A 22,146-nucleotide genomic window follows, 5' to 3' on the forward strand; every position below is an offset into this window, starting at 1 on the left:
GAGAGTAGAATGGTGGTTGCCAGGAGCTAGGGGGTAGAGGAAATGGCGAGATGTTGGTCAAAGCGTACAAACTTCCAGTTATAAGATGAATAAGTTTTAGAGCATGGTGGGTATAGTTAATAACACTGTATTATATACTTGAAATTTTCTAAGAGAGTAAATCTTTTTTTAAACATTTTTATTGGAGTATAATTGCTTTACAATGTTGTGTTAGTTTCTGCTGTATAACAAAGTGAATCAGCTATATATATACATATATCCCCATATCCCCTCCCTATTCCACCCCTCTAGGTGGTCAAAAAGCACTGAGCAGATCTCCCTGTGCTATGCCACTGCTTCCCACTAGCTATCTATTTTATATTTGGTAGTGTATATATGTCAATGGCACTCTCTCACTTCGTCCTAGCTTACCCTTCCGCCTCCCCATGTCCTCAAGTCTGTTCTAAGAGAGTAAGTGTTCTCACCACACACACACACACACACACACACACACACACACAAGGTAACTATGCAAGGAGATGCATGTGTTAATTAAGTTGATTATGGTCATTATTTCACAATGTATATGTATATTAAATCATGTTGTATACCCTAAAAATAATAAATGTTTAAAATAATGCCTATATTCTATTGAAATAATAAAAACATATATATAGGGAGGGAATATTAACTACATGGCTAAGAAGATCATATGACTACAGATTTGATGAACTGCTGAGGGTAATGGGCAATTGAAAGCCAGGAGTGAAAGCCAAGAAGGCCTCTTTGGTTAAATACAAAAGAGCTCTCACCTCCTATATGGGGAGGGCCAAGAACTCTCAGAACCAAACCCAGGACTTAATAGTCCAAGTGGCTGAACATTCGACTAATGTTAAACACCCAACCAAGACAACACCCTTGGCTGGGAAAACCTGGCATCCTAACGCATGGATGGGGTCTTCTAGATGAGTACTCACAAGGATTTTGATACCCCAGACTTCCTTGAACCATCTGAACCAGTAGACATGGGACACGCCATCCCTATGAAGAGCTAACACCCTCCCAGCCTCATGCTGGAAGACCATGCAGAGGCCTCTCCCCACACAGTAACATGTGTTCCCTCTCATGACCCACCACCACCCCCCTTTCTGTTTCCCTTATAGCTGGGCTAAGTCTAAGCATAACCCAGCTGAGGATGCACTGGGCCTGATAAGGGAGGAAAGGGACTATACTCCAAAGAAGCTGCAAGAGATAGCTGGCATGTGCCAACAGGAGTAGGGAGAATATACGTAAGACTGGATTTTGAAGTTGCTTGATCAAGGTGGGGATGGATAAACTCAGATAGAGGTTATTGGATTTATTGAGTACTTTCCTGAGATATAGGTTTAACACCCTGTTAAGGACCCCAGGAAATGGTGTAAATTTTCTATTAGGATGGCTCCTAGAAGGAAAATGTGATAGCCTATGCTATCATTCAAAAGTTCAGTGGCGGCTTCCTCTGCCATCCAGGACTGATGGTAGAAAAAGCTGTCATAAACTTAGGTTAATTGTAGATGAAAAAAACTCATGACAACAGAGGCCAGGTGGTGGTGCTTAATCATCAGATGCCAGGAGATTGCAATGATTGCAATAAGACAAAGTTCACGTGGCAGCCAAGGGCTCCGACCCACAGAGAGTTATGGAGAAGGTAGATAGAACATGGCATCTCTAGGGGAAAAGTTTATGGGCAGCTGCAAAGAGTACTACTCGGCTTGTAATAACAAAAGATCTGGGAGACCAAGGGCAGCTGTTTCAATAAAATTTCATAATCCCCTGTCCAGTTTCCAGACCTGAGCCAGTTTTCAACTCACTCATAGAAGATGTGGCTGACTCCCTCAGAGAAAGGACCCTGAAATATCACAGCAAGTATGCACTGTAGTGATTCCCCTTCTGCAAAGGGACCTCTGGTCATTTATTTGGGTAACTGTGTACTGAAGAAAGAGTATACTTAGACATTTTGAGGACTAGTGGACATAGAGTCTGAGTTGACATAGTTACCCGGAGACCCAAAGTATCATCATGGCCTCCTGTGAGAGTGGGAACATATGAGGACCAGGTAATAAATGGAGTCCTGGCCAAGATCCAGCTCATGCGAGGTCCACTGGGTGGAAGAACTCAGTGGTCATCACTCCAATCTCCAAGGGTACAATTGGGTACTTCACACAACTACCACTTTGTGTCCTTGGCCAGTGAGATAAGAGTTATCACAGTGGGGAAGGCCAAGAGGAAGCCTCTGATGCTAAACCACTGCCACCACTACCACAACACCTGGCCGTGATAGTAAATCATCACATGGCGGGAGATGGTTGTGGAGAGTAATACCACCGTTAAGGCTCTAAAGGATACAGGGTGGTGATTCTCAACATATCTCCATTTAATTTATCAGTGTTGTGCCTGCAGAAATTAGCTGGGAGATGACTGTAGACAACCACAAGCTCAACCAAGTAGTAGCTCCAATCACAGCCGCTGTGTTACATGTGATAACTTTGTGGTAACAGATTAACATAACCTCAAAGACATCTTTATGGCCATTGATTTGGCAAATACTTTATTTTCTGTCCCAATCAGAAAAGAGAATCAAAAAGAGTTGGCATTCAAATGAAATAGGAAATAGTATATACATATACAGTTTTGTCCCAGGGCTATATTAGCTCTGCTATCCTCTGTCATAATTTAGTCTGAAGAGATCAGAACCCTCTGGGCACCCTGCTGAACATCTTACTAGCCTACTACATTGATGCTGTTTTTTTTGATCAGACCGGAAAAGCAAGAGGGAGCTATTGTGCCACCTCTTGATAAGACACATGTATTCCTGAGGATGGGAATTAAACCCCACAAAGATTCAGAGGCTTACCAGATCCATAAAATCTTTAGAGTTCCAGCGGTCAGGGATATGCAGAGGCATTCCCTTCAAAGTAAAAGACAACGTGCACATTGTACCTCTTGCCACAGAGAAGGAATTATGACACCTAGTGGGCCTCCTTGGGTTGTAGAGCCAGTGTATCTCACATCTAGGGATTCTACTCCATCCCTTATACCAAGTGACAAGGCAGTCTGCCAGCTATGACTGGAGCCCAGAGCAGTGAAGGGCTCTGCAGCAAGTCCAGGCTGCCATGCAAGCTGCCCGGCCATGCAATCTTGGCAGATCATATGGTACTAGAGGTATCAGCAGTGGGAAAAGACGCAGTATGGAATCCTTGGCAAAGCCCTGTGGGAGAATCACAATGCAAGCCCATGGAGTTCTGGAACAAGGTCATGCCATCTGCAGAAGAGAATCACATGCCTTTTGGTTTTTTTTTTTTCGGCTGCATTGGGTCTTCATTGCTGCGCGCGGGCTTTCCCTAGTTGCGGCGAGCAGGGGTTACTCTTCATTGTGGTGCGCGGGCTTCTCATTGCGGTGGCTTCTCTCGTTGCAGAGCATGGGCTCTAGGCACATGGGCTTCAGTAGTTGCGGCTCGGGGGCTCTAGAGTGTAGGCTCAATTTTTGTGGCGCACGGGCTTCGTTGCTCTGTGGCATGTGGGATCTTCCTGGACCAGGGCTCGAACCTGTGTCCCCTGCATTAGCAGGCGGATTCTTAACCACTGTGTCGCCAAGGAAGTCTCTCACATGCCTTTTGAAAAACAACTTCTGGTATGCTGCTGTTCCCTGGTGAAGATGAAACACCTGACCACGGGACACCAAGTAACCGCGCAACTAGAACTGTCTATCATGAACTGGGTCTTATCAGATCCATTAAATCATAAGGTCAGACAGGCCCAGCAACAATCCATCACAAGATGAAAGAGGGGTATCCAGGGGTGATCATGAACAGTACTAAAGGGCACAAGCAAACTACCAGCTCAGGTAGCTCTGACACCCATGCCAGGCACCACTGTTACACAGAGCACCTCCCTCGGTTCATTCTTACAGCTCTATGGGGACCCCATCAGGTCAACTGAAGGAGGAGGGAAAAGCTTGGTTTATGGATGGGTTGGGTCAGTATGTGGGCACAAGTGAAAAATGGGCGTTCTCCTTGCTCAGAGGACTGGGGACTTGAAAGACAGTGCCAGGTGAAAATCCTGCCAATTGGCAAGAGCTTTGGGTTATATACTTAATCACCCACCTCAGGTGGAAAGAGAAGTGGCTAGAGGTTAAAATATTTATACATTTATGGTCAGTGGTGAATGTCCTGGCTAACGGGTTAGGGTTTGGGAAGGAAAAAGACTGGAAGATGGGGGACAAGATCTGAGGCAGAGGCCCATGAATGGACTTGTGAGAACTGGCTCTTAGTGTGAAGGTCTTTGTATCCCATGCTAACATCCACCAGAGAGCATATTGCTTAGAGGAGGCACTGGCCAACCAAGTAAACAAAATGAGCTGTGCAGTTGACATCAGCCAGTCTTTGTCAATGGCCACCCCAGTGATGGTATGATGGGCACATGAACAGAGTGCCCACAGTGGCAGAGATGAAAGCTATGGAGAGGTCCAACAGCATGGACTCCTGCTGACCAAGGCTGATCTAGCTAATGCTACTGCAGAATGTTCAACCTGCCAAATACAGACACCAACACAGAGGCCCCAAGATGGAAACATTCCTTGAGGAGACCAACTGGTCCCTCGATGGCAACTTCATAACATTATGTCCCTTCCATCCTGAAAGGGCCAATGGTTCATTCTCACAGGAATAGACACATAGTTCAAGTACGAGCTTAGCTTTCCTGCCTGCAGGGTCTGAGCCAGCGCCCCTTTCTCAGGGCTTAGCATGGGATGCCATATAACATCGTGTCAGACCAGGAAGACCAACTTGACAGAAAGGAAGTGCAAGAGTGGGCCCAGGACCACTGGTCATATTACATCCCACACTATCCAGAAGTTGCTTTTCTGATAGAGCATTGAAGCAATCTGCTGAAGGCCTAGCTGAAGCCCCAGCTGGGAGGCAATACTCCGTGAGAATGGAGTGCCATCTTCCAAGATGCAGCATGTGCACTGAGTCAAAGACTTTTATATAGCACTGTGTTCTCAACTGAAAGAATACCACGGTCTGGGAATCGAGGGGTAGCAGCAAGAGTGGTTCCAATTACCATTACTTCTAACGACCCACTGAGAGGTCCAGTAGGTTTGTAATGTGACAACTTGCTGAAGGCCTAGCTGAAGCCCCAGCTGGGAGGCAATACTCCGTGAGAATGGAGTGCCATCTTCCAAGATGCAGCATGTGCACTGAGTCAAAGACTTTTATATAGCACTGTGTTCTCAACTGAAAGAATACCACGGTCTGGGAATCGAGGGGTAGCAGCAAGAGTGGTTCCAATTACCATTACTTCTAACGACCCACTGAGAGGTCCAGTAGGTTTGCAATGTGACAACTTGCCTAGATTGAACTACATTTCCCAGAATTCTCATACTTGTGGGATGTTCTGCAGATCTGATGGGCCTTGGTGAAGCAGGAGCCATAGAGCTTCTCTGTTGGAAATTCAGTGCAGGGGCACCAGGTACAGTTTCAGCTCACGCACATTGTCACTATCGGCTCACTTCTCCGGTGGCGGGCAACCCCCGGGCCTGTGGCTGCCACTACATCCTCCCCTCAACCCTCCTTCAGCTTTTCAGACTCCTAGACCAGGGCCAGGCGTGTGTGTAGTCATGAGCAAGGAGCACGAGCTTATCAAATTTGGAAGAAATGAGAGACTGATACAGACTCCAGTTCATCCTCCTGGGTTCCAGCTCATGCTTCTGGGTCCTGGTTTGTCCTTGATCCCCCCCACTTCATGTTCATTGCCCCTCCCCACTGCCCTGCAGACTTCAAGCTCCAGCATTAGGTGTGAAGTTTACAGAGACTGTTTAACTAGCTAATACAATTGAGTAAGGTAAAATCTATGATGTCTCTATCTATAGATGATAGATAGGTAGGTAGGTAGGTAGGTAGCTAGATAGATAGGGAAATGTAGGTGATATAGGTATGGATATAAAAGTAAAATCTCTTAATCATTCTACTTCTCTGCTTGACTCCTGCTTAATGTGGGGACTTTGTGCTTACCTTCCCTGTAACTCTATAGGACTAGAGGACCTGGTCTCCAAAGGAGGCATTTTTCTCTGGGGTCACAGCAAGAATCCCATTGAATTCTAAGCTACAGCTGCTGCCTAAGCCCTTTAGGCTCCTTGTGTCCAGTGCCCAGCAGGCCAGAAGAGGGGTCACTAACATGGCAGGGGTAATGGACTCATGATCAGGAGGCAGGGCTGCTGTTACACAACGGGGACATGAAGAAGCACGTGTGGAACTATGCTGCCACTTGGGCCTACGTTAGTGCTCCCTTGCACAATAGTGACTGTAGGTGGACAGGTACGGCAGCCCCAGCCTGAGAAGGGCATAATGACCAGCGGCTCAGTCCCTTCAAAGATCCAAGTCTGGGTCAGGCCCGCCAGTAAGACACTGACGCCACCAGAGGGCGGTAGCTCAGGGCGAGCGTGATCTAGAACTGATAGTGAAGGAAGAAGGTGTTGAGTGACAATTGCAGCCCCAAGAACAGCTGCGGAGGTGGGTGCTGTAGTTAGTCCCACGAACATCACACTTCTAAGTTTCCCCTCTGGAAGAGAGGCCCAAAAAAAGCCAGAAAGAGAGGTGAGAGGGATGGAGGGTGGTAGATTCAAAGATGCACCCGCCCAGGTCTCCCTAAAGGGAGAACTCACTGCCCAACAGGGGAGTGAGGGCAGCAGACCATCTCCAGCCATCAGCTCATTCAGGGGCTGCGTTATCCACAGAGAGCCACTCGGCCTTCTGGGTGAAGCCCGCATTTGGTGACCAAACGAGGCGGGAGGTACAAAGGCCCAGCCAGTTCCACCCAATAGGGATCACTTTGATGGATAAGACTCCAGAGCTCCCTGCCCAGGTGTCGAGATTTCGTCATTTGCATGGCAATTCCCACTCTGCTCAATGATGCTTCCTTCCCTTTTCCTTCACAGGTGTTGATCCCTCATAAACTTCTGGCACCCCAAACTCCATCTTCTACCAGTGAATCCAACAGGGCAAACTCCACATCTCATGATTTTTCCAGGACACTGCCCTGCCGTGGCACAAACTACGAACTGAGCCCTTCAACTCTCGGCTGTTTATTTATAAACATGCCTTAATATATACCCAAAGGAAAAGATTTCAGATAAGTCATGTTTTATGGGAGAAAAGTCCTTATGTTATATGCAGATATATTTTTTTTGTACTCATTAAAACCACATAAAAGTATATTATGCATTTTAAAAGGTTGATTACCTCAAAACCAGAAATGCCCTCCAGGCTCTCTGCTGACATAACCCACGTTTATGAATGCCAAGAGCAGCTCTCCAGATTTCCTTCTACTTCATTATATGAAGAGATGTTGTTTTGTAAAATCTTGAATAAATTTGTAAATTTAAAGAAAACATTTTGTCTTGTTATTGAAGATATTTTAATAAAGAGATCTTGAAATGTTTTTTCCAAGAACTGTTTCAGTTATGAGTGAACAGAATATGATTCCTCTGTTGTAACTCTGAGAAATTTACCAGGGCAACAAGGAAAAAATAAAAGGGAAATATATAAATCATCAAGCATACTTAACACGTTCTAAGCAGTAAGGGGGCTTAGAGCAGGGTTTTTTTTTTCTTAACAAGTAGTCAACTTTCAATGAAAACACTTTAGGAAGCAAAGATCCAATGGGAAAAAATGGGTGAAATCTGAGAAATAATTTTGAATTATAAAGAATACAAAATCAGACCCCAAAGCTACAATGAGTGTCAAAGACCCCTTGTAGTTAATCAGTTTGGTTCCATCAGTTCTGGAGCTTATTTTAGAGAGCTGTCAATTGGGCTTCATAGTTCAACTGTTTTTGTTTATGTTACTCGGTGCTGTGTCCTTCATGTAGACCTAATAACCCATCATCAGAAGATGTATACTTTATGGTCTTTTCAATAATGAGATGCATCTTCACTACGTAGCCTAGCCATTTGAGAGATGGCTGACTCAAGTTGAGTCCAGATTGAAGCAATAAACCAGTTTACCTTTGAGAAAGTTGAATAACCTCTATAGCGACTGAACCTTTGGTTCATTCATTTTAGTACAAAAGGTGGCCTGATAAAATGGAGCAAACATTGTATGTGGAGTTGGACAGGCTGGGTTTGAATCCCAGATCTACTACTTACTGTGATATTGAATAAGTCATTTAGTATCTCTGAGCCTTGGTTTCTCATCTGATGATCAAGGATTTTTGTGCAGAGTACAGAAGATGATGTACATGGAAGTGTGTGACACATAATAAACTAGGCTCTAACCAACAGTCCAAATGCAGGCCACAGTACTAGTGACATAAGAAGATTCTCTCAGGTTATGTTTCCTATCGTGGTCTGGAATATACCTGACAACACCTATCGTGGAGTCAACAGGCATGGGCTGAAAGGCCAAAGAAATGCTTCAATGTTACCCCAGGACACATCCTCAGAGAACCAGGTATAAACTGAGTCTCCTGGGAAACGCAACCTGAGCCCACTGAAATGTTGCAATCATCAAAAGTTTGGGTGTGATCAATAGTGAGAAAGAGAATGCACGAGAAAGAGAGAGCGAGAACTAGAGTGAGAGTGAGAGTGTGTGTGTGTGAGAGAGAGAGAGACTCTGTGAACAGTAGCTCTGGCCACTCAACAGGGGAGACACCACCTTGATACTCAGTATGGAAAGATGGACAGGAGGGCACACCTACAATACATGGGGAACCACAGCTTCAGTGTCTTATGAGTACAAAGAACAAGACAATGACTTATTCTTATCTGAGCAGCTGTAGTAGTGGGTCCCCAGCTGCCTGGCTCCCTGTGCCAAGGGGAAATGAAAAATACTATAATAGCCTCTCTTGTCTCCATTCCCTCTTCCTAGATGAGCTTTTTCCCACTGGAGCACTAGAGCAGGGCTTTCTTCCTCCTTCTGGTATTCTGCCTGCCAAGGCCAGGGGCCAGCCTCACACCGACCTGACTGGAGGGGGGTTGACTGGGCTCTGACCCAAGAAAATTCCCTTTATAGGATCTGTCTTGAGGCCAGAAAGTCCATCATGACAGATTCACTACTTTGGCTTAAGGCTTCATATACTAATGAAATCAAAATATCCTCCCCGCAACTTGTTCTATCTTCCCAAATATATCACACATCATTGATATACATCTTATGAATGAGTTTATCATATCCTCTCCACAGAACACAATTTGAGGGTCAGTAAGTGGAAAAAGCTTAGTGAGAATAATAGCTGGAAGGAGACAGACTAACTTGGTCAATTTCCCCTTGTCAGTTATATAATAATAATAATAACAATAATGGTGACATTTATTGACTATATGTGATCTTGTCTTATCCTCCCAACAACACTATTTATTAACTCCATCCTGCAAAGTGAGAAAACTGAGCTACAGAGACTCATGCAATTTGACCAAGGTCACACAGCCAGTAAGTGGATAACCAAAGTTGGTGCACTTGATCTCTGTGCTATACTGCTTCTTGGAGAGAAGAGCAACTGTGGTGTTTCTGTTTCATACATCTCTTTGAAACCAGACCGCTCACAGTGGACTTAGCTGAATACTATGACCAAAATCTCTTAGGTCTTTTGTTTCGAAAACAAAGATGATGGCAGCCAAAGGTACAGTGGCACCAGCAAAATCTTTTTCCTGCAGTTTGTTATCTGGAACCTCGTGTTTATGTCATGAGAACTTCATTCTCCAGTTTATCTGCAAAGGGTTGGAATGCAGGTAGTTTTCAGAGTAGAACCCCACACAGGACTTTAAAATGCAGTCAGCAGAATGTGACATCCCAGCATTGTAATTCATTGCTGTTAAGAGTTTTCTTTGAAGCCAAATAGAGCTTCCACATTCACATTCCAGAAATGCCCCCACCCCTGCCCCCATGCTTTGCCTGGAAAAATCCTTCTTATCCTTCAAGGCCCAGCTCAAATGTCACCTCCTTTATGAAGTCCTTCCCAGCCCCACAGGCAGAATTAATTGATACTCCTCTGTGTTCCCACAGCACTTTGTATTAGCACTGCTAGTAGAGCCCTTGCCACATTGTTTTAGTTAGTTGTATAAGTAAGGTCCTTGAGGTCAGAGACCCGTCTTATTCATAAATCCTTTTATCCCCATATCCACGGCCTAGCACATACCACATTTCATCAAATCTAAAACTCCATTGATTGTAAGATACACCATTATTTTATGAACCACTAAGAGAGATTTAAAAAAACAAACACTGACAATTATACTATGGCATGCCATCAATTTAAAGATGTGTCCCAAATTCAAGGATGTCTCTCTCTCTATATATATATATTTTTTAAGTTGTGTCTTAGAAGTGATTAACTACAGTAATAACGGCTCAGCAAATGTTTCTAGAACTGGGTTATAAACTCAAGGTGGAGCAGCTATTCCTAGAGCCCATGCTTCTGAATAAGTACAGAATTGGGAGTTGGTAGGGAATGGTGTGCAGTTGCATTGCTGATTTCAAATATTTTACCCAACAGATTAAAGGGATGAGTGGCCTGATGTGCCATTCCTGTTAAAAAAAAAAAAAAAGCACCTCCACATCGCCCTTTCAATAGACTAGAAGGTGCAGTGATGATATGTTCTGATCTAAATTGGTGGCCACCTAATGCCCACAATCACACGAGTGTGATTACAGAGACGATGAGACAGAATTTGTATCTGCCTTGATTCTGGTTCTTTAAGCCAGTTCAACCCACTGCTGTTCCCATCTGCCCATGAAGACGACAAGTAACTTCTCAGCTTTCTCCCAGCTTGTTGCAGCCCTGCTTTTAAAAATGAAAGCATCAAAAGATGTGATCCTGGGACTTCCCTGGAGGTCCAGTAGTTAAGACTCTGCACTTCCAGTGCAGGGGGCGCGGGTTTGATCCCTGGCCAGGGAACTAAGATCCCACAGGCCACATGGCACAACCCCCCCCCCCAAAAAAAAGATGTGATCCCTTCCCAGCTCCAAACTGTTGGCTCTCCTGATTGTATATTGTCTCCCTGGATAGTGTCTGGATCTGGGCTGTCTAAAGGGCCTTTCCACAGGGAGAGCCTTGCTAGGACTCAGCATCCCAGGCTGTCTCATCAGGAAACTGTGTTTCAGTTCTATCCTAGAAATACAAACGCCCCACCCAAGAGCTGAGCTAAGCCATGCACTTGTCTTTTCTGCACCTCCTAACACCACACTCCTTCCCCGACCCCCAAGCACACATAAGCGTGTGCACACACACGCGCACACACACACACACACACTCATGCAAGATAAAGCAAACCAAGTTGTCACCAAATACTTTCAATGTGTGGTTGGTTAATAGAAATGCTGGAGAAAAAGCTCCTCTTTAAAAATTGAAATGTACTAAGAGGATGGAGCCTAGTAGCTTAATACAATTTGTGAAATATTTTAAACATGTAAGCTGCTCTGCACACTAGCATTCAGGGGCTGAGGGTCTTTCTGGGGCAAGGACCAAGGGGTCATCTTTAAGGGGGTGATGAGGAAGAGAGTTAAACAGGGCAAAGAGTTCCTAGTCTGCTTTTGTGCCTAGATCCTGGGTGGGAAGCAGTGACCATCAGAAACCAGAAAGTCACCTTCCTCTCTGAGCGGGCTGCCAGCTCCTGGAAGTTATCAGAACTAAAGTCAGAAAGCTCCAAAGATTATTATTTTCGAATTTAGTCCAGTTGTCCCAGGGCAGGCAAGCCCTGCTCAGCTCCAGGTCAGCCTAGTTTGTCTCCATTCAGGGCCTTCCCCGACCTCAGTGAGTAAAAAGGAAACAAGAGAAAGGAGAAGAAATAACCTCAGTTACTCCCTCTCCTGATTTATTATTGACACGGTATTTGGAGATGTTCAAACTATAAACAAGAGCCTTTGTATATTTCCTTTGAAAGGAGAAGGTCTGTAAAGCAGACCCCCTGAAGTATCAGAGCTGAACGTCTCCAGTGCCATAGGGGCTTTACTTCCTCACAGGTAGTTACACTTGTGCTTAAAATCACTGTGGTGAAGTCACAGAACGTTAGAACTGAACAGAATCTGGATGATAGATCTACTCCTTCATTTTACAGATGAGGACTTTCAGGCCTAGAAGGTTAGATAGCTAGTTAATAACAAAGCAGGTCCTAGAACCCAAGTGTCTAGACTCCCAGGCTGGGGACTTCCCATCAGGGAAAATACCTGAACCCTTAACAATCGTATCCCACCTTCACAGTCTGTAATTACATGTGGTTCATTGGACTTAAAAATACCATGCAAATAGAACTACAATTACAAAAAATCTTGATTGATACAAACAAAAGCAGAGAATCAACTGGCCGATAGTTTCCACAAAGGCCTGAGGCAGTACATGTTTGTTCTTTTAAAGTAAAAAAGAAAGGCTCTTAACACGGCTGGATTCCTGTCTAAATCAAGCGACCTCACTAACAGCTTGCCTAGATGACATCCAACGCCTTTCACCCAAGTCTCGGCCAGCTGATGACGTAAACTGGGCAGGAAACATAAATTTTCCCCTGGTAGAATTTTGGAAGACCTGTGTCAACAACGCCCCTTGCTGGTCAACGTAAGAAAAGGCAAAAGCTACTGCTGTCAAAATCAGGGCTGTAGCCAAGGTCACAGCCGTGTCTCTAAGCCATCTTCTGGTCTATGGGCACCGTGGCCAGGTCAAGGGAGAAGGCATGGAGAAAACAGCAGGAGGGTGGAAAAACCTGCATTTGGGGGGAGACATTTATGTATGCCTAATTAAGGATAGATCTCAGGGAAAGCAGATATATTTTTAGTATCCCACTGAGTCTGAACAGACTGCTTTAAGACCCATACCCACATGTTACGCTTACACAAATAAATGAGATTTTTATTGTTAGTATGAATGAACACAGATGGAAGAATATTCACGTGTCAAGGACACATTGCGCACAAGATCACGAAACGTCTGTTGATCCGTATTCATCAATGATTTGGTGAATCACTACATGTCTTTGAGTAATATATATATATGTAAAGAGATTTCTAAACCTTCATTTCTATTTGGACTCTGGCAATAAATTCATTAGAAAGAGAAAAAGCAGAAGCTTTGAAGTTAGCATCTACACCTTTCACAGATATCTTGATTCACCAAACATGAAAATCACATCCCATCACACATGTTTTAAGTTGTACACAAAGAAAGCACAAGAAACACTGATTTGGCTCAATCATTGCCTAATGAAAGGCTTTTTTAATTTTTTTATTTAAAAAAAAAATCCCCCATAAAGCTGTCAGGGGTACCTGATGACGTTACAGAAGCAAAGTGTTTTCTAAGCAGCTCCAGGGCTCTGTTGTTTCTTGCTCGTATGGTCTTCTCCACTCTCAGTTCGTTCTTGATGGCACTGAGCTCCCCGTGTATCTTCTCCATTTCTAATTCATAATACAGTTTCACTTCTTCCTTTAGTAGTGCATTTCCACCCTCAGTTTGCTGCTTTAACTTCCTAACGGCTTCTTTTAAATCCTTGTTCTCAAGGCTCAACTTGTGGATGACCTCTTTGGCTTGCTGGAGCTCTTCTGTTAAGTTTTTAACATTTGTTGCTTTTTCAGAGAGGTCATTTCTTAAAGCTTGAAGTTCCCAGTCTTTCTTGGAAGTTTCCATCCCTGCTTCTTGAAAATTTAGGGGTTTTGAGGAGACTTCTTTTTTGCAGTTCAAAAGTTCTTTTTCCGCATTTTCGAATTCCTCTTCTATTTTTCTGCATTGCATGTTAAGCGCTTCCAGCTCTTCGTTCAAAAGATTCAGGCGAAGTTTTGGAGACAGTTCTTCGGTGAATTTCTTCTTCTTGTCTTTTCGTGGTGGAGCTGATAATTCCTCTGTACCCCAGCTAAGAGGCTCTTCTGCACCATTAAAGCTTTCTTCAGCTGCAATGTCTAAATTAGATGATTCACAGGAGGCAGAATTTGTGTCTGCCTCATTCTTTGAAATGTTTATCTTTCTCTCTCTTAAATTTGGTTCTTGTTCATTTTCATTTGGTTGAGAAATAACTTCTTTCCTTTTAAATTTATTCTCTTCTTGAAACTTTCTACTAGACAAATTAAAAATCCCTTCCATTCTCTTGGCCTTACCTAAAGTCATTTGTTCAGAAGAGGATTCAAGCTGAGAAGCCTCATCTAGAATATCCTGTGCACTATAAAAAGGAGCAAACATATTCTCCTTCCAGTGTTTTCTTCTAGCATCCATTTCTTCAGGCACCTCTTCCAATTCCTGAAAAACAAAATTTAAAATCAAGGCACATATTTACACTGGCAGCCGGGGTAGTGGAAAGAACTAAGAATCCTGGCTCAGGGGTGAAAGAACCTAAATATTTGAGGGCTGGCACTCCCTCTAACTCACTGAGTGACTTGGGCCTCAGTTCCCTCATTTATAAATGGAAAGGGCTAAACTAGCTAAGTTCTACAGACCTTTCCAGCTTTAGAATTCTCTGATCCTATGAAATAGAACCAATAAATGGACACACTTGGCTATTTCTTGTAGAGAAAATAATTCTATGAGAAAGCAGCATGAAAACAACTGCTTTAAAACAGTAAAAGTGATTTTAAATTAATAGGTTAATATTGATAAGTTAAATCTGTGCTTCCAATGTGCCTGGTTTTTTTTTTCTAGTTCTTTTCGGTTGGACTACTGTTTATTCATTCTTTAAAGTGACTAAAACATCAGTGCTTAATGCAATGTGAGCTGCTTTGGGTAAAGTATACCATGCAGACTTCCTTATGACTAACGCTGCCAAACGCCCTTCTGTCTTGACCTGTAAATTCCTGCTATTCCAGCCCTGGGCTTTGCTTTTAGGCAAGACTCTGCCAAGCGTACAGAATTCTATCCGTTTTGACAGCAATTTCATGATGAGAACCGAATGTCAACAATTGAAAATATTAATGCCACCAAATGGGTTTTTCTCGAGATACTGATTCCAAATATAGCTTTTAGGTGAAAACTTAGCATACTAAATCACAGCTAACTTTCTAAATTTACAAAAACTAGAGGATACTTATTTTGTTTCAAGGAGTCTTTCCTATTCAAAGACAGTCCATAACATAGAGCTTTCCTAAAACACAGAAACGTTTGATCAGTAACTACTTTTGAGAGAAGGGAGAAAGAAGGACCCAAGCAACATGCTGAAGGGCCACTGGCATCTGAAGCCACCAAACTGGCAACTGCAGTTACCGCCAAAGGGTGGGAAGAAGGAGGGGGTCACTTTATTCATCTTATACATTAATTTGCTGCAATATAGTTGGAAGATTACCACCGAGAAAAATCAGAGTATGCCTGCATCTATTTTTCCCGTGAACACAAATGTAATTTTATCTTGGTAACAAAAAATGGCATTGTGTTTATTTTTTAATTAATATTTTCTTTAATATTATTAAAGATTATAAATGTAATATTATATTAATATATTATAATATTTAATAGTTGTAATATTTCATATTATATAAAGATGCATGTTATCTGTAGAATTTTGGAAAATACAGAAAATCACACGTACAAGAAAAAAACAAAAGAAATCTTCCTCATAATCCTGTGGCCCTGAGATAACCACTTTTTAATATATTATTTCTTGATAATTTTCTTTCTAATGAGTATAGTTTAAATTCTAACAAATTGTTCTTACTACAGACAATGAGAGAATAAACTCGATACCTACATGCCTGACACCTTCCCCCCAAAAGAAGAGGGAAGGGACTCACTCTATACCCAAGGATACATCTCCACTGACAACTATTTGGCTTTGAGGAAAGGAAAAGGTACAAATATGCAGTGAAGGTGTTAAAATGATTGGTTCAAAAGCCATAACCCAAGCTTTAAGTTTAGTCAATCAGACCACAGTAGTAAGCCAAGACTTGAAATTCCTGGTATGTATTTGCCATTGGAGCATCCTCTCCTTTCTCCTGAAATAGTCCGTTCTGACTTTATTATTCTGTTAGTCACCATCCAGAAGCATCGATGACCTATCTGTCCTTAAAGAGGAAGATGACCATAATCCCATTTGCTCTCCTCTCTAGAAATATGAATGCAAATGCTGGGAATTATTACAGGGATCATAAAGGAAAGGAACAGAGGAAAGAGAAAAGATGGCAATACTAACTGCCAGTCACATTTTTATTTATTTATTTATTTTATTTATTTTTGGCTGCGTTGGGTCTTCGTTGCTGTGCACGGGCTTTCTCTAGTTGTGGTGAGCAGGGGCTACTCTTCGTTGTGGTGCGCGGGCTTCTCATTGCGGTGGCTTCTCTTGCTGTGGAGCACAGGCTCTGGGCACGTGGGCTTCAGTAGTTGTGGCACGCGGGCTCAGCAGTTATGGCTCACGGGCTCTAGAGCGCAGGCTCAGTAGTTGTGGTGCACAGGCTTAGCTGCTCTGCGGTATGTGGGATCATCCCGGACTAGGGCTCGAACCCGTGTCCCCTGCATTGGCAGGCGGATTCTTAAGCACTGCACCACCAGGGAAGCCCAGTCACATTTTTTAGCAGTCAAATTTTTACCAGACAACTCTGTAAACGTTTTAAAATGCTTCTAATCAGGTAGCAATGGGAGAGAGATTACTATTCTTCCTACCTAATTCTGGATGAAAGGCATTGGTGAGATTGATCAGGAAAACGGTATGCAGAGGGGCAAGGTGAGACCACTTTATACATGAAGCTAGCAATAATGACAAATCTGAGATAGAGGTCTGGGTATAGAGAAAGGTTAAAATAGAAAGCTCTTTTCATTAATGATTTTGCACCTTGAAAAAGTGACTTCTATCTCCAACCCTCCCATAAATCTCTGGCTAGAAACATATATATATATTTTTTTCCAGCATCACCACATTTCTTTCCTGGGCCTCTGTATAATTTCCTGATACAGCCCATACTTTTCACAGAACTGGGAAGAGTCCATTTATTTTATAACTGAGGCTCAGAGAAGTTAAGTGACTTGTCCAAGTCCACACAGCCTATAGTGGTAAAACTGAGACCCTGTCTCCCAGATCCGTGCCTATTCCAAAATTCCTCTTCATTCTTCTGTTAGGTTTCATTCCACAAATTGAAAGAAAACAACCCACTATTTTCAGAGCTTAGGTATTTTTAAAGGGCCACAAAAGGAGAGAGGAAAAATGAAGGGGGGAGGGTAAGGAGACTTGCATGTCACATATCAAAGGCCAGAAAGAGGAAGGTCTGAAAAGCCTTTTGGAATTTCCCTCCCATAGCTTACACAGGGCAGGGTCAAGGGGTCTCTGAGCTGCTTCTTTCTTTCTCTCTCCCTCTCTTTCTCTCTCTCCTTTCCTCCCCTTTCCCTTTCCCCCTTCCCTCCTTCCTTCCTTTCTTTTTTTTCTCTTTCATTGGCAAGATATCCTTTAAGGGCTTGTTCCCAAATCTAGTCACAGAGTATGGCAAAGCCCAGAGTGCGGGTAAAAGGTGCCAGGCTCATTTTCTCTTCACAGATTGCGTTGTTTGTTTTTTACGCAGAACAAGTATGACATTAGTATTCTCTGGCAAAGACAAGAAATATGCTTTAAGACAATGATACTCCTTCCTCTACCCTGGCGTGGCAGCCATTTTGCTTTCAATAAACTTGATTAGGTAATTTGTCGCAGCATAAGGCAAATCAAACCAGAGCCATTATTGAAAGTATAAGCATGCCTTTATTATTACAAGTGCCTACCCAACACTATATTGGATGTTGCAGAACTGAAGGGTAGGTGAAGGAGGTCCAAGAGAAATGAAAAATTTAAAGAAACGAAAACACAGGAAAACAATATAAAGTCATATGACAAAAACAACATTAGTGGTCCTCTAAGCCAGTGATCCCCCAGAAGTCCTTGGGACTGCACTGTTAAGGCATGGTTGTCCATTATACGGCTACATCTGTTCATTTGTCTCTGACATGAACTGATAATGGACACCTGACGGTTCTAGTTAGTGTCTCCCTGAAAACATCACCATTCATCCTCTGGTGACTTACTTTTGCAGTGGCAAACTAGTAGGGCATTTTGGTGGAGTAAGGAAATTTCTTGACTCATGGAAATGGTTTCTACTCACCTAAAGAATTTGGGAACCACTGATAAACTGAAAATGGATTTATAATGTAATATCATATAATGTAATTGTTGAAAGCTAAGCAAAGAGTGATCACTTATTATGGATCTTTAGGTAAACTGTTTCATAAAAATCTTGGGTGAATGCATATATGTCTTCAAAAAGTTCCAGAAAGTAATACACTGTTTATTGTGAAAGCAGAAACCCACAAAACCATCCAGTTTTCATCTTCAAGGTGTGGGGCCCTGGGAAATATGCTCATATTAAGATGGATAAGTGATCAAATATGTGAAATCTAATTATTTATGTTCTAAAATATTTATACTTTAAACCACATGCTTTAGGGAAATTTGATGACATAAAAATCAAAGATCTCTTTTCTTTCTTGCCTTATCTCATTTACATTAGATTTGATTTCAAAATTTCAGGACCATCTCTTTTGCATAAATCTTGATCTGTCTGCAAAATGCAATTATTCTTCCAAGCAGGGGTAGGCAGGGACTGGGAAACCTCCAGAGGCTTTTTCCCACCTCACAAGAGTGCTTCATCCCAAACTTTGTAAATTGGGAGTGATGTTTAGCAAAGGTCATCTCCAACCTGTGATGGGGCAGTAAGGGGAAGACAAAAGGCCCTTCTTAGCCCAGGCAACGTTTTCCCATTATTCTTGGATGGTTTGGTTCTCTCAACCCTCAGAAAAACTGCTTGGCCAAGACAGGAAAAAAAACGTCTGTTTCAAAGAAAGTCACTGGCCTTGCTTCTTTGCTCAATTGTCCAATCTGTTCTCACATAAAAGCAGTAGTTCTCAACTTATTTTTCTGCTTCCACTGTTCCCAGGCACAAAACACAGCCATCATTATCCCCTCTCCTTGCTCCAGAAGATGCTGACCTGCTCCCTTTAGGGGAGCTTCTCCATTCCCCAGCCTTTCCAAAATCATTGGTTTACAGAAACTATTAAATACAAAAATGAGGACTGCCCAAAGCTGTCTGAAGGAAGGTGGGTAAACATGTTCTACCATGCAAAATTGTGGGGAAGGAAAAGAAAGTTCTTGAGAAAGGAATTAAGTGTGGACTACGGTAAAAAAAAAAAAAAGACTGAAGGAGTCAGATATCTTGGCTCCCACACTTTAGAACTATGTGAAAACTTACGTTTTGTGAACCTCAGTTTCTTCAGATGTAATATAGGGACAATATACCTATTTCCAGGTAGTTAGGAGAAATTATTGAAAATGAAAATGGAAGCAATTTTAAAGTATACTATACACCATGGGTTTTGTTCTTTTTTAGATTTTCCTTACCCTCCCTCGGAACATAAACCAGTCAAACAACCCAACCCTTCTCCAAAGATATGTGCTTCAAAGTTGCCAGCCTGAAGTCATCAGACCTCAGAAAAAGTCAGTTTGAAAAAAAAAAAAGGAAGTACTATTAAGGTAAGTAGGAGGGAACCTAAACTTGAATCTTACATTAATTCGACCTGCATCTTCATGGAAGAATTAGCCCTAAATCCTGTAAATTGTTGACGTCTGCAAATTTCCAAAGCTAAATTGATTCTAAGCAGAAGAGTTGTAGTCTTTTCTACATCCGAAGAGATTTGCATTTTTTATCACCAATTGCTTTACCATGAACTTTCCAAATGTCCCAGTGTTTTTCAGAGCCACCAATAATATCTTAGAAATATTACAACTGGGGTATCAGTTTGAAGATTATCAAGGATGACTCCGCACTCTGAGTTTTTCTTGTGCTTCTGCAGCATTTCACACATAGTTTCATTTTACCAATACGCTGTGATCTCCTGGCATCTTATTCATGGTTGTATCCCTGCTGTTGCCTGACACATAGTGGCCCTCAATAAATATTTGTTGAATGAATGACCCTTAATATTCTTCCTGAAAATCCTACAGTGTTTTGATTCTAATTGAGTTTCTGTAAGTACTTATAACTTCTCTTTTGGCTTATAAGGTTTTGGGAGGTGACATTTTAGGGAAAGGGCTTTTATTTTTCCCTTAAAGTTTATTTGGCTTACCTAAAGTCTTCAGGACACTTTTCTTTTGTATTTTCACGAGGCTTTTTTGATAGTGTAGTGACAGTGCAGACTAATGGTCTAGTTAAAAGATTGAAGATTTACACTGGGTGAGGCTCTGTGCTTCTAAACCTCCATAACCAGCTATCAGCCAGCAAAACGGTACTTACAATTCCTGACGTCCAAGGTCTTCTATCTGATGCCACTGTCCTCCTTCTCCAGATTGAACTGAAAAAGAAAATATATTACATATAAAATATATTTTATATATTTTGGTTAATATATAATTAACCAAAATGCCCAAATCTGTGTTCATATGAGATGTAGCTTAAAATTACAAGTGATAGCCTTAATGTTGTTCAGCTTACCTCAAATGCGATGTCAGACACTTTGAAGCAAGTTTTCTTTTGAACTTGTCAACCCAATTTCCCCACTATCACATCACTAAGTCTTCCTTCCCCAAGCAATGCAAATACCAGATGGGACAAGAATCATGGTGGCATCTTATTCAACACGGTACCTCCTCGCCTTTAGCAATTATTGAACAAATGAGCTACCACTGGTGGCCACAGCGGCATGCTTGTTAGTAAGCAGCAGGCCAAGAGCCGCGTTAGCAGAGGCTGGAGCCGAGGCATTGCCTCCCTCCCCCAGAGTCTAGTTATTTTGAAAAATCATTAAAAAGGGACGTGATCCCGGTTTTTGCCTTAATCTTTCATGGTCCTCACATAGGAGCCAAGCGGACAAATTGTCTTCTCTATTGTTTGGCCGATATTGAGAGTGAAGCAAAGTACCATTGAAAACCGGGCCCTGGGCACGGTTCTTACCCCCAATTCTTTATTATTAGTGTGGAATAATTCCTTCTAGGAGAAAAGATACGAAGTCGCCTTAATTCCAAAAGGCCAAGTACTTTATTAGCATGGAAGTCACTTTCTTGCTATAAAGCTGCATCTAAGCAGGCATAGTTTGGGGGTTTTCTCTGTAAATGGTTAACTAAACTCCTGCCACCGCTGCTTCCAGTGGAGACGAGGTGGCTAGGGTCAGGGTGCTGCCCGGGCCGCCACCGCAGGTGACACCTCCCACCTCTCCAGTCCCTACCCTCTGCTGGCGGGCCGTGAGGAAGAGGGCAGGGGCGAGGCCTGACCCCACTCCTCCTTCCACACCCCGAGTCCCACACCCTGTCCCCTTCCCTCCCAAACGCCCGCCAGTTCCCGGCCGGGACCCTAAAGGGTGAAGAAACCCGCAGTGGGCATCGAGGCGGGGAGCGCGCTGCCTCCGTCCGGGTCACCCAGGGAGGGCGAGGGGCTAGCCTGGGGAGCCCCGGCCGGGCCGGGCGCAGACATACCTGGCGGCGTGGGTGGGGTCCGGTGGGCCCTGGCCCCTCTTCCCTGAAGACGACCACCAGCGGCGGGCGGCTGCCCTCGGTTCGGCGCTGGCCAACGCTACCCCTCCGGACCGGCCCCGGGCAGAACCTCTGCAGTGCAGGGCCAGCGCGGGCCGTGCCGTTGCCTGGCAACCGGCCAGCCCGATTTAAAGGGACCCGCGCGCCGCTGCCCAGAGCGCCGGGCCGGGCGCTGCCTGGCGATCGTCACAGCCCGCGCGAGCACTGAGCATGCCCGGTGGGGCGGGCGCCGCGGCGGCTTCTGCCTGCACGAAAGCCGAGCTCGAAGATCAAGAGAGCTGAGTCAGGGCGGGAAGGGTCGAGAAACTGCGAGGCAGCCCCACCCATGGTGGGCTTATTACGGAGGGTCTGGGTGACTCACAATCCACCTGGACACTGCGATTGTGGGGGAGGAGGGAGTGACACAGGGCTAATCCATAGGCCTGCAGTTTAGTAACGTGACATGGAGGACGGTTAGCTCCGGAAGGTAGCCTGGATTTGGTTCAGGGTCCTTGACAACATGGGAATTGCACCCCGCCCCCCGCCCGTCCGCACAATGGTCTGGCCAGAATTTCTGCCTCTGATCGACTTTCTAAGGGCGTGTGTCAGGAGAGCATGTCCCCCGCTCGTGCCCCTATGGGAGACTGGGTTTGTACCCCGGGTAGCCCACGGTTTCCTCATGCATCACTCAGGAATTTCTCTAAACCACTCTTGCACCTATT

General features: G+C 43.7%; 1 protein-coding gene across 1 annotated transcript; it reads right to left on the minus strand.

Moving 5' to 3' along the window:
• Positions 1 to 13,185: 13,185 nt before the first annotated feature.
• Positions 13,186 to 21,627, minus strand: CCDC160 (coiled-coil domain containing 160). The gene is made up of 3 exons (XM_067724422.1): positions 21,389 to 21,627; positions 20,217 to 20,274; positions 13,186 to 14,223 (listed from the first exon to the last, which is right to left on the minus strand). Exon 3 carries the CDS (start codon positions 14,197 to 14,199, stop codon positions 13,222 to 13,224), a length of 978 nt encoding a protein of 325 aa, XP_067580523.1. The 5' UTR covers positions 14,200 to 14,223; positions 20,217 to 20,274; positions 21,389 to 21,627; the 3' UTR covers positions 13,186 to 13,221.
• Positions 21,628 to 22,146: the final 519 nt, after the last annotated feature.

Source organism: Pseudorca crassidens, chromosome X (assembly GCF_039906515.1).
Source record: "Pseudorca crassidens isolate mPseCra1 chromosome X, mPseCra1.hap1, whole genome shotgun sequence".
NCBI lineage: Eukaryota > Metazoa > Chordata > Mammalia > Artiodactyla > Delphinidae > Pseudorca > Pseudorca crassidens.

Bases quoted from the DNA above. Each gene is read 5' to 3' on its own strand.
- CCDC160 (XM_067724422.1), bottom strand. From the start codon at position 14,199: ATGGATGCTAGAAGAAAACACTGGAAGGAGAATATGTTTGCTCCTTTT.